Source organism: Cryptotermes secundus, unplaced genomic scaffold (genome assembly GCF_002891405.2).
Source record: "Cryptotermes secundus unplaced genomic scaffold, Csec_1.0 scaffold483, whole genome shotgun sequence".
In the NCBI taxonomy this organism is placed as follows: domain Eukaryota; kingdom Metazoa; phylum Arthropoda; class Insecta; order Blattodea; family Kalotermitidae; genus Cryptotermes; species Cryptotermes secundus.
Window position 1 is genome coordinate 75,283 of NW_019744115.1, and position 13,803 is coordinate 89,085.

General features: G+C 39.1%; 1 protein-coding gene across 1 annotated transcript in view; it reads left to right on the top strand.

The window, feature by feature from the left end:
- LOC111874484 (3'-5' ssDNA/RNA exonuclease TatD) overlaps positions 1-8,374 on the top strand; it is an 11,976-nt gene extending 3,602 nt beyond the window's left edge. Inside the window, exons 2-6 of the mRNA XM_023870026.2 lie at positions 1,065-1,163; positions 2,096-2,256; positions 2,999-3,182; positions 6,941-7,103; positions 7,702-8,374. Of these exons, the coding sequence (XP_023725794.1) occupies positions 1,065-1,163; positions 2,096-2,256; positions 2,999-3,182; positions 6,941-7,103; positions 7,702-7,864 (770 nt within the window). The 3' untranslated portion in view covers positions 7,865-8,374. The remainder of the gene's footprint in view (positions 1-1,064; positions 1,164-2,095; positions 2,257-2,998; positions 3,183-6,940; positions 7,104-7,701) is intronic.
- The last annotated feature ends 5,429 nt before the right edge of the window (positions 8,375-13,803 follow it).

Here is a 13,803-nt window from a genome sequence, read left to right on the forward strand (position 1 = left end):
ATATATATAGGGGTCCAAAAAATGTACTCACTCTTTGATAGTCAGTATCTTTGGAACAAAATGACATGTAGTTACAATTCTTGTGCGGCGAGAGAGAGAGTCATTATATGTGTTTGAAGTGTCCGCCATCAGCGGCTAAGCAGCATTGATGCTGCCGAACTGCTGAGCGAACTACTGCTGTCTGTGTCCGGTGTGATGGCTGCACACGATGCTCTGATGGTTTCTCGTAGCCCATTCAGTGTTGATAAACTTCATCCTTCAAGGTTCCCCGTAGGTAGAAGTCGAGAGGTGTTAGGTCTGGAGACCATGGTGGGTATTCAGTAGCACCTCTTCGACCTATCCATTGTCCAGGTAGAGTGTCATCCAAGTACGCCCTGACATCTCGATGGCAGTGAGGTGGAGCACCATCTTGTTGTAGGTAAAATCTCTCATCTCCAAACAGCTATCGAATGGTAGGGAAAATTGATGTCTGAATCATATCAAGATACACCACAGCACTGGAAGCTGGACTTGTTACTATCTGTGGTTGCCCAGATCTTTGCTTATGCACGTCATGAACAGTACTGTCGGCTTCAAATTTATCCCAAATATGGGCAATTGTTCGATGTGTTGGACATGTTCCAAACTCATTCTGCCATTGTCGTCGTACCTCTTTAATGTTTTCGTACTTCCAGTACCACTTCCATACAGTCTTGCGTTGCTCAAAGAACAACCTTTCAGCGATTCTTGCTGCTGTCTTCTGCTCACAGTGCGCATGCGGCACAACACTCATATGACTCATGTGGCCTTCGCCATCTGTTCAGAAAACATTACACTACACAACCGTGCAAGAATTGTAACTACATTTCATTTTGTTCCAAAGATATTGACTATCAAAGAGTGAGTACATTTTCTTGGACCCTCCTGTATATGCCAAGTTTTATTAAAATAAAAAATTCAGCTGCCTCCATGCAATTATTGATTTGGCATGAAGTGGCTCATTTATAAATTTCTAATGTAGAAGTTGCCGCTTGTAGGTTAACATTTTCTTAATGTGATTGTAAGTTGTTTCAAATGCCCAAAAGGTGTCCAGAAGATCATGGTAACTGGGACATCTCTCCGGACAAGCAGAGAGGCCCTTCGACTAACAAGGATTTACCCAGGAACCTTATATTCAACAGCAGGTAGTATGACTTATAAATCTTTAAAAAACAAGATAGGAAGTAAATACATTGGTAAAAAGTAGTTGTGTTTAACTTTGAGGCAGTATGAACAGATAGAACAGATAGAATGTGTATGAAATTAAGGCACATGAGTTGAGGTTTTGAAACCAATTGCTCTACATAAAGGTATTGACCACCTCAAGAGCACTGAAATAAAATGGGGCAGCATCATATAATTATATAATTTAATTGGAAAAAACAAAACAGAAAAACATTCCATTTAGTGTAATTGTGTAGTAAGGATGGCCAATGAATGACTTTGTAGGCAAGTTTTATGAATAAACCAGCAGGTAGGAGAGGGATAGGGACAGGAAGAAACTGGACAGATGACATGTAAGTTTTGTGTATGAAGTTTGAAAAGTCCATGATTTCTCACCCATGTGGCCAGTAAGGGTAAAGTTGTCGCTGTGCCTAAATGACATGCCTAAAGTGCATGCAGATTTGTGGAGATCAACATACATGAATTCTAAATCTTAGTGCTAGATACAGGTAAGTGATCAAATTCATTCACTGTTTGTTTTGTCCCCATATGAAGAGGCATAATTTCTTGTTGGATGGTGACTGCATTGGCCCCAGGGATGGTCTTTATGTGGGGAAGAAGGGAAAATTTCTTGTTTGTCTAGGAATCAGATGCAGCCACCCAGCCTGTAGCATTGCTGTATTCACTGGGCTCCCATGCAGATGAAGGAAAGAATTTGTTTATTTTTAGACATATGCAGCACAACAATTGTGCCTGGTTGGCTTAACTGATCTGCTTGTCCACCTTTCCATGTTCCACATGTGATCTGCAGTAAGGGATTGTAATGAAGTTTTGCAGTTTCAGTGTCAGTGTCTACAGTTAATTCTTTCAAGTGACCATTTGATTGCAATCAGATGTTAATTTCTTTCTACAGGAATCCATCCTCATGATGCAAAGTCATGGACAGAAGGTTACCTTGAAGAATTGCGGGAAATTGTCATGAACCCTGAGTGTGTGGCTGTAGGCGAGTGTGGTTTAGATTACAATCGTGACTTCTCACCAGTTGATATTCAGAAAGAAGTTTTTGAAAAACAGGTATGAGAACTGCTTTAGTCCATCTTAAAGCAAATAATAACTATTTCCTTATACTTTCATCATTTACAGTCATCCTGACATTCAACATTGTAACTTCTGCTGTTGAAAGTGCCTAATTAAATAATCCAGCAATTTGTAATTATTCTTATCCTGTGATGTATTGTTTCTGTTACTCTTCCAGCAGCACTGTAGTGTTCATTAGTTTTTATTGTGACCAGAACTGGATGAATATATGACCTGTACTGAATTTTAGTTTTTTACTGCATTTTGAAAAAAAAAAGAATTGTATTATTATTATTATTATTATTATTATTATTATTATCATCATCATCATCATCATCATCACTCCCAGTTGTCTTATCTTAGTATCTAGTTGCTAATAGTATTAGCAACATTCATAATAATTCATAATTCCTAATGTATGTATATATTTAAGTCTTCTTTAGATTTATGCTCACAGATTTATTTGTCATATTTGTATTTTGTTTAATTATTTTTCTGTACCTTTATATACTCATACTAACTTTTTAATTAGCCACTGTGCTGTTAAGTTATTGCACGTAAATAAACGTGAATTGAATTGAATAATTGTACTGCTGTGTTTATAATAGGTCATTAGTTAAACACTACTGGACTGCTTTAGTGTACTTTATCATTGCATTCCATTTGATGTTAAACAGCCTCTTCAGCTGTTGCAGTGTAATTATGTAGTATATCGGGCCTGCTGACCTCATAATTTCAGGTTCAGCTTGCATGTGAGCTTGGTAAGCCCCTCTTACTGCATGAACGAGATGCCCACCAGGATTTACTGGACATTCTCAAGATTTACAAGGACCATTTGCCTGCTATGGTTGTTCACTGCTTTACTGGCACGTCTGAACAAGCACACAATTACCTGCAAATGGGAATGTATCTGGGTATGACAGGTATGTAGGTGCTAGAAGTGAGATTATACATTCCTGATTGACCTTGATCATCGTCTAGGATTAGGCCTTGTAATCTCTTCTCCTCCTCCTCAACCCCCTTCTCATTTTATATTAGGCCCTATGGCCTCTTGCCATCAGATCATTAATCTGGAATTGTGGAACCTTATAGATATCTATTAGGGCTCAGCCCTGCCACAAGGTCACTACCTATGCAGGACAACTCAAAACCAGAATAAACACAGATAGACATCCATGCCTTGTATGGGATCCAAACCCACAATTCTCTTGTTTGAGTGGGGGAACGCATTTCATGCCTTAATCCATTCAGCCACTGTGATTGTCATGTTCTCTTCTCTCCATTAAAATCTTAAATCTCATCATCATTTGTGTCTCTGTTACATTGAAGCTTGGGTAGAACAAACGTGGCTTATAACAAGGACTTTATTATATCATCAGAAACCATTGGAAGTGTCTGTTTCTTAACGTTATACATTGAAAACCATCATATAAAGTGAGGAGTTTTTTCTGTTGCATTCCTGATGAGTTAATCCTAACTAGCCTTCGCTATTATTGTTGCTATTTCTGGAGTTATTTATGGCTAGCAGTCCATAAAGGTCTTCTTAACCCAACCTCCTAAAATAACAAAAATTCAAGATATCTTTAGTACAGGGCACACATCTGATGGAGTTAACAGAAAACAGTGCTCTGTTGAAAGAAGAAAGACCACTTGTAAAGTAAGTTAGAAAAATTCCATACATACACTCTCAAAAAAAAAAAAAGGTAAACCTCTCCCTGTAACAGGCTGTGGAGGCTCATAGGATTGTGAGATGTTAGGCTCTCCCATTTTCTAGACAGTTGGCTCACAGATGGCAGTGAGGTCAGCCTTACTTGCCATCCGCCCTTTACCCCCCAGGAGGATTCCTGGTACTCATTTCTGTTAGAGGCTGAGTCGACCCCAGGGTCATAGTGCAGCTGGAAGGATTACGTAAATTGAAAAATCCAGTGACCTCAACAGGAATTGAACCTGTGACCTTCTGGCTTGTAACATAGGGCCTCAACCAGCTGTGCTACTATGTGCGCCACATATACAGCCTTAGTAAGCAGAAATTAGAAATGAATGATATTGTCACGTGTTGGGTATATGTCACGCGACAAATAACTTCACGCCGTCTTGGAAGTAGCGAATTTATTCCACTTGCTCTTACATTTACACAATTTACAGTTTCACAACTACTGCCATCTGCAGTATCATAATTACTTCTCCTGCTGGAGTCACTGCCATTCACTCGATACAATTCAATAACAGTGGACTTCAACTCACTCCGGCAAATGCTAGACTGCAACTGACTGGTTACTCCCTCTCAGAGTCAGAGTCAGAGTCACGTTACCACTGACAACACAGAAAACAGTTACGTGATAGCTTTCACTGTTGCGTGACGTCGTGTTTACCGATTGCCTAGCAACAGTCGCTGCACAGGCTCCCCTGTTGAGTGATGCCGTGTTTACGGGCATTGCTAGGCAACACTGCCAAGAATTGTTTATTGCTGTGTAGCAACCAGCGCGCTTCGGCTTGGCTTAGCTCAGCTCACTTTGGTACGGAGAAACACAACTTTCTTTACTGTTGCGTAACTTGGCAATCAACTGTTTATCAAGTGTCTGTCTTCATGGTAACTTGTTCCACTTCCTGTTGCCCAGCAATGGTTAGACATGTCACAATGTATTTTCAGACATAAACAGTCATATAGTTTATTTGATATTTCAAACACATTCACCAGATGGCAGGATGCTAAAAGCTGTACCCACTTAACAACCCACAAATATTTTTCTGTCAGTTTCCAACACTCCAAGCAGTCACATCCCTTTGATGTACTTCACCAAGACCAAAAATCTAAGTCATATAACACACAAGAATTCTTAATCACCTGTACCATTAGTTCATAATTAGTCTACATCTAATTACAGATAAACCCACAACATGTTATAACAATAGTCACACAAGCTGCATACTATCATGCACCTGCAATATACATTAAAACTACAATGATGAGACATTAAAAAAAAACTTTCAATATCCATGAACAGAAAAACTTATAGTAATACATGTAACAATTTATAAGGTTCTCTTATTTTATCACCTGTTATTACCATTTTAACATTACGCACCAATGGTCAGTATTGAAGACAGAAGCACATAAATCTAATTCAACAGCATATCTACAAGAATCTCATTATTGCCTACTTTTAACATTACTATTACCTTTATGTGCTAGTCTGAAAGAAGGCCGATATTTGAAGTCTAATAATGACGGTTTTATTCTTACACATTGTGTGTATGTGGGCCGTGCCATAGCTCAAGCAGTTAGTCGCTGGCTTCCCACCGTGGCGGTCTGGGTTCGATCCCAGGTCTGGTCAAGTGGGATTTGTGGTGGACAAAGTGGCGCTGGGGCAGGTTTTCCCCGAGTACTTCGGTTTCCCCTGCCAATCTTCATTCCACCAGATTCTCCATCATCATAATCACCCAGGGCACGTACAATAGGCTACTACACTACATTCATGTAGTTGTAAGTGCCCTTTTGTTTTCATTGAGTGATTCCTTGGCTGTCAATAAGTGTCACTTATGCTCTTCTAACACTTGAATTGCCAAAACCTTAAGTGGGGGATCCTCATGTCAAAGCAAAGCAGGGTACTTACTGCATGACATGTTTCGTGACTCTGCTTTCTGAAAACGAAGTGTGCAGACGTGTGGAATACCCTTTATCTTTTGTCTAAGGTGTATATTATTCAGTTTTATTTATATATCCCAGGAAGTTTATTTGCATAGAAGAATATGGTAATATATGTTTTTAGGTGACGTAACACTTTATATGTAAGCAGTAATCATAATTACCTGAACATTACATTGACTTTCATGAGCTTGCACAGTTGCAAAATATTTTTTTTTTCGTCCTAGAAGCACATTCCCAAATAATCACCACTTATTTCTACATTATGAAACTGAGTGTTTAAAATTTATAGTTTATCATTAATGTGTAACTATACGAGTATTCCTTCTTCAGTACTGAATGAGTTGGCTCAAATGGTAATGCTTGTCGGAGATGACCACTTCACTTGGCTGGGACACCAACTGTGTGTATTGTGGTTTTGTGTAGTTTTCCTCAGTCACATCAGGTAAATTCTGTGACAGTACCTTGAAATAGGCTGACCACACTGACCTCTTGGCATTTCCTTTCATGCTCAGTGAATGTGAAGATCCTATTATATCATTTAATGCCTAATAATTTCTGCATTTGATATGTCATTAAATAACTTTCCATCCTTTTGTTTTCTGTTATTTTACAAACTTTTTATCTGAATGAAAGAATTTATCTTGCCATTGGCTTATAATTTTAATTTAGTTATCAGTAAGTCTTATCTTTTAACCTTTGAAGGATTACATTTCTTGCGCCTTTCCTGTGTGTAAACATCTCTTGAGAAACCAGTCATATCTTAACACATATGGCGACCCAGTGATGGATGTTATATGTATGGGGATCAGGCCTACTCTGTTAGAGAAGTAGATCAGAGTGTCTGTTGCAAAAATTGTCCCACAAAATTAATGTTTTCATCTGTAAACAACAGTTTCGGTGTTAAGATTTTGATCATCACTGTTTTTTTATTACTCCATGTATTTTGCTGGAATCATATCAGCTGTGAAATTTGAAAACTGCCTTTGTAGAAGATATCCTAATACATCTGTGATCTTGTTTGTGCATGTGCAGGTTATCTTTGTAAAGATAGGTCTGACAATGGAGTACGTAAGGTACTGGAAGATGGACTCATTCCCTTGGACAGACTCCTGGTGGAGACAGATTCCCCATTTATGTATCCTAACACACGTGCTTCCAAGCTGCCAACTCACGTCAGGGAAGCTCTGACTGAGAGGTTTGTAGTTCACACATTCCGTAAGTCATTGTTATTTTGCGCATGTACAAGTGTATGAGCCTAGGATAATACTCATACCTAACAGAGGAACTGGAGAAAACTGCATAATGAGAAGCTTCGTAATTTATACTATTATTAATGTTGTACTATTGGTGTGATCAACTGCATTGCTGTGATACTATACTGAATCTGACCAAGCATTTATTGCCATATAGTCTGCATTCAACTTTAATCCACATCAAGAAATAATCTCTCTTTGTTGCATAATTTGACTTCATTCGTAGGGCTGTGAAAATCCTTTTTATTGTGTTTTTTTGTTCATATTTTTACCTTAAAATTGCATTGTTTTAGGAAAATGGTGAGAAAGTAATATGAGGCAAAAGGGTTAAATGGGATTTATGGGCAGGTGGAATACATGTAATGCATGACGAAAGCAAGAATTTTGTGCAAGGTTTCACAGAACCCTCATAGGAAGAGACTGGTTAAGATACCTGGATATATAGGGAACAGTTGTTTTAAAATGTACTTTGGAGAAATAGTTTGAGGATGTTGAGTGGATACATGTGACTCAGATGTTTTTCACTTTCTGTTGTTTAAGGTCTCTGACCTTTCTACAGAGGTACTGTACCTTCCAACGCAATGAGCCTTGTTCACTGCCTGCTATTGTAGAAATGATTGCAGCATTTATGAAGAAGCCTGCTGAAGAGGTGGCTCTTGCAACGGCCTTCAATGCACTCAAGATTTTTGGTCTCTCTCAATGACCTGGATCTTTCCTAGGCTCATGGCATTACAGAGGCAGCCCAGTAATTCATTCTTCTAGTGTAGTATGTTCTGTAAATAGTCAACCAGGGTGTGGAATTCATATGGTTACCATCTGATCTTCTCAGAGGATTAACTTCTTAGTCTTAAAACAAAAACCTTGTGGTGAGGTTGTAAACCTGTGTCTGCATATTACATGCTTAAAATCACATGATGCCTTTGAAAGAAATTTTGTATGGAAGATCTGTACTGAACGTTGTTGGGTTCATTTAATTTTGAAGGTTACTGTTTTCTTTGTGAGAGATGTCACCGCACAGCCTAGTAGAAAGTTACCTGTGTTTTGAAAGAACCTCCTGTTGCCATCTTCAAAATAGAAATTTCTTCTACCCTGAAGACGGAGTGGCGGGTTCCCCTGAAACATTGTTAACTTCCTACAAGACTTTGTAGTGCAACATTTTTTTTTTTTTTGCTGGCTCTACAGCCCACTTGGGCCTGTCCTCTCATCTTCATTTTCATGATCATTTTAGAGGTGGTAGGACTCCTTGGACGGGTGATCAGCTCATTGCAAGGCCTCTATCTAAACACAGGATAACACAAACAGAATAAACACATACACATACCAAGCATCCATGTCTTGTGTGGGTTTTCAACCTCCAACCCCGGCTTCCGAGCAAGCGAAGACAGTACATGCCTCAGACAGCTCAGCTGCTGTGACTAGCAGTGTAACATTTTAGAACACGGTAATTATTGTATTCATCACTGTGAAAATTTCAAATATAATTTGATTTTGCTTCATATTGGTTGTGTCATCTACTGAAACGTAAGGAGACAGCTTGCCAACATTTATCCGGTCACAATTTTGAGTTTCAGAAGATAAAGGGAATTGCTCTAGGTGAATAGGTGCGTAATATTATTCATTGGAGCCTAACCTGTTTGCAGTGAAGTCTCTTGAAATCAGTTACATCAATACAGAATAAAACTGTTGACAGTTTTATTGTGGGTCTGCGTAATCAGGGAGTGATGTGATGAATGACACAAATGGTCACTGTCAATGAGTCAGTCAATCCAGTCACTCAGTCATCCCCCCAGCACTACAGTCCAGGAAGGACCCTGGCCTCTCATACAGCTTTCGCTCTTTCTTCCCTATCCAAGGCCTGTCTCCTCCAATCTTGAAGTCCAAGCACTTCCAGGTCCTTGGTGACATCATCCAACCATCTCTTTCTCGGCCTGCCAGGTTTCCCCCTGCCCACAGGATGTTGATCAAGAATCTTCTTAGGAACTTCGTTCTCCTTCATCCCCACCACATGACCCAGGTATTGCAGCCTCCTCATTTTAGCCTCCACTTCAAGTTCAAACTCCCTGTAGAGTTTATAGTTCTTGTAATTCATCCTGATGCTCCACTCCCCCTGTTCACAAACTGCACCAAAGATCTTGCGAAGGACCTTACTCTCCCACACTTCAAGCTGGTTCTTGTCACACTCTGTGAAGATCCACGTTTCGCAACCGTATAACACAACTGGATGAATAATAACATGGTACACAGTGAAATTTAGTTTTCTAGGGAGCATCGAAGCCTTTAGGAGCCTAATAATGGCATGGAAGCATCTGTTTCCAGATGGTATTTGTGCTCTTATCTCTGCACTGACCTCATTGTCTTGAGACACAGGTGCTCCGACATATCTAAATTTCACCTCTGTCTTGTCTATTCCCTTCCCATTCTGGGTCTTCATACCTTGGAATCTCCCCTTCTCACTCATGTTCTCTGTGTCCTTTGTCTTGTCTGTGTTTATCCTCAATCCTAGATGTCCCGAACCTTCACTCATATATTGCAAAGCCTCTGTAAGGGTTCCTGTATTTCTTCCAAGTAACACGTCATCAGCAAATGCCATGTACTGTAAAGACCTTGTATATATGGTTCCTTGCAGGTTCATTGGGATCCTTCTCATTAAATGTTCCAAGCACGGGTTAAAGAGGTTTGTGGACAGTGGATCACCTTGTCGGAGACCCCTCCTCACCTTAATCTCTCTGGTTAGCTGTCCCTGTATCTTGACCCTCGCCCTAGTGCTCTGCAAAGCCATGCAGAAAAGATTACTTATCTTTCTCGGCATCTGCATCTCCAGCACCTGTCTCAGCTTTTACCTGCCTCCTTGTAGTCAACAAATAGTAGGTGGATATTGACATATTCATAGCACTTCTCCAAAATGAGTCACAATGATGAAATATGTTCTGTTATAGACCTATTGTGTCGGAATCCATGCTGATACTCCCCCAGCTGTGTCTCTGCGTAGGGCTCAAGTCTCCTCACCAGGATCTTAGAGAAGATGGTATATAATAAATTCAGTAAGGAAATACCACAGTAGTTATTACAAACTGTTTTGTCACTTTTCTTATAAATTGGGCAGGTAACTGCCAAACTCCAATCTCCAGGCATCTCTTCACTCTCCCATGCTGATCTGATCAGAGTATATATACTTTTAATCAGTTCCTCTCCCCCATATTTAAACAGCTCTTCTGACAAACCATCTTCTCCTGGAGTGCGGTTATTGCGCATAAAAGTCATTGCTTCCCTCACCTCCTCCCTTGTAATCTCTGGCGCAGGTCCTTGTTCCCCAGCACCATTCATTTGACCATTTACCACCTTGTCCAGTGCATATGGGGTTATCTGCTCAACATTCAGAGCTAATGTTCCACCCATCTCTTCAAGGTTTTCTCTAATCATGAGGCCCTCTTTGTCCTTGCAGTATATTGTCCTAGGCTGGAACCCTTTCACAATTTTCCTAATTCCCTTGAACATGGAACAGATTTACTTCATCTTATGTAATTCCTCTAACACCTCTAGCTTTTTCTTTTCCCAGCATCTCTTCTTCCATCTCAGAACCTTCTTCGCCTCAAAGTGGTCACTAACACCTTTACGTGTATATCTGTATACATCACACATTTAATTACAAAGTTTCAGTCTCAAAATAGGGGGCAAGCTGTATCCAGATTAAGCTATTATTTTCCACAAAACACTGAGGAAAGTGCTTTTTCAGGCACTGCTGAGTTAATACATGTAGCCAGTTAGTCACTACATCACAGTACCTCCATAATCAAAGGTGCAAGAATTGAGAGGTAAGGTAAAGGGTAAGAATATAAATTCAGCCCTGTGCTCAATTAATTAAGCATGCTAACTTATGGGGGAATGGAGGTGTAGCTCCACCATTCTTGATCTCAGCACTAGATGGAGGTGAGTGGTCAGCTTCTTTCCCTGGTCACTTTACCCTTGGGAAAAGAGTGCATGGCACCCATTGAATAGGAGGCCAGGAATTTCAGCACTGAAGTTAATTTTGCAGGTACAGGCACTTTCTGTCCACAGCATTACATAGATATTTTCATGAAAGTGAAAATTCAAATTGTTGTTTTCTGGGTTATAACCCTGCCTAATCAGTATACTTCCGCCATTTTAAGAAAATCCTATTTGGACAAAAAGTAATCAGTGTTTACGTGTTCAACTGAAAGTTTTATGCCATAAGATTATATGTTTTATATAATAAGATTTGAGATTTTCATGGAAATGAAGATTTGTATTTTGATCTAGATTATGACACCATATACTTCGGTAGGTGTGTACAAATATCATCTGCCTTCAGGCAAATCCTAGTTGCACAGCTTCAGGCAAATCCTAGTTGCACAGCTAGGTGTTAAAACTCTGTTTTCATTATAAGATTTGAGGTTTTCACAGTGATGATTCATATTGTGATCTGAGAGATGACACTTTTTGTTAGGTGGATGCTAATGTTTCAGAGGAACCTAGAATTTCCATCAGGGAGAAATTGTGCCTTAAATTCCCCATGAACTTTCTTGTGCCTGATAAAAACAAGGTTGGAAGTCTGCATTTCATAGTAGGGTACATGTAGCTGCTGCATGCAGTCTGCACATTTGCAGTGTCTTCCCAGTATCTTTGATAACCATGCTAACAGTATTAATCAAGTTTTCAGTCCAATTCTTACATGCATGTCTAATAATGTGAAGATTTTTAATGTCATTAATAATTGCCAGTATTTACACTGTTTAAGATTTTGTTCATCCTTTTGCTGTAGAATTTATAAATCGGCATGGTCCATATTAATTTTGAATTATACTGCTGGTTGAATAGTCTATATATAGCTCCAAATTTTTGTTACTGTGATTACCATGGTTATTGCATTTTGGCAGGAGCTGGGATATAGCGGTATAATGATGAACCCTGGGCTGAACAGCCAGGATGTGATTCCTGGCAGGGGCAAGAAATTTTTCTCCCCTCTGGATTGTCCAAACTGTCTCTGGGGCCCGCCCAGTCTCTTGTACAGTGGGTGCCATGGGCTTATTGCCCAGGGATTAAAGCTGACTGCTGATCTCCATCTAATGCCAAGGTCAAGAATGGTAGAGCTATACCTCCACTCCCTCATATATCTAATGCCAAGGTCAAGAATGGTAGAGCTATACATCCACTCCCTCATATATCTAATGCCAAGGTCAAGAATGGTAGAGCTATACCTCCACTCCCTCATATATCTAATGCCAAGGTCAAGAATGGTAGAGCTATACCTCCACTCCCTCATATGTTTTCATAGTGTGTTAATTAAGCACCACACCATGAAATTTTCTACAGTCAATAATATCATGAATGCACAAACTTGTCAGGTGGGACCAACATCAGGACCACTACCAAACTGCAGTAAATTCTTGACATAGAAAGATGACCATGTGTGTTCATCCACATGTTTCAACTTGAAACTACTGGATGAATTCTGTTGCAATATGGTGTGAATACTGTGCCACTGGAACTCATCCCAACTGGTACTTTTCAGTTTGATGCTTAATAAAGCATAGAGACAACTTTACCTTTACCTTTACCTTTATATATAAGACATCGGTGGGAGCAGCCCTTATGTGTTTAATTAATTAAGCTCAGTGCCAAAAGAGTTATTATATGACAAAATTTGGATCTCATTATGATCTGTAACTTTTAATTGGCATATTTTTCATATGGTGTAAATTTAATGAAACAGAACAACTAATTTCTGGCTGTGTAGTATGGTATGTGTCGTATACTGGTCAGTGATGTTGGAATAGTAGATTTGTGTCTGCAGTGAATGAACATGTGTACTGATGAAATGTCCAAAATAACAACATACACATTTAGAGTATATTTGTACTACAACATACAGAGCACACTGTCCACATTTGTTATAACTGCATTGTGCTCAGTCCCAGAATTTTAAGGATTCATTTTAAAAACAAATTCAGGCTCTTCTTCCTGTGGCTTTGAGATTTTTGCAGTGTGCAGTAATTTCTGGACAGAGGCAGAAATGTGAAGCTCCAAAATGCTGGCTAATCAGCCCACCAGAAATCAGCTTTATTGTCCAGAAATTTGAGTACATGATCTTTTATCATTTTTCTCATTGACTGGCTTTGATCCAGTCAAAACTTCTACTGCAAAAATTCTGACTGTCCCTCTTCTTCCTTTCATTTTGAATTATTATAATTGACTATCAGTGACATGCATTTATCCTTCTATATATACAAAAGAATTGTGTAAGCATGAGTTTTATCACTGTCTTGAAATTTTGGGTTACCATAACAGCAAATTGTTGAGTGTTAAAACTTTGCATGAATGTAACATGAAGAAGCAGTCTTCTGTTTTGTTATGTCACATCTGTCATGTTAGTACTGATAATATTTGATGTCGACATCTGAAATGTAGTATAGTACATAAAGAAGACAATTTTTGATTGAGTATTTGTATATGTTATCTGTAAGGAATGAAATTAAATGTCAGCATCATGCATCATTTGATAACATAGGACTGGAAAGGGATATGAGAGAAAGCAGGGGATGTGAATAATATGAAAACTTACATAACAAAAGATGAGACTACCTGTCAAATCTGTATTGCAGTAGTATAACTAGAATATATTTA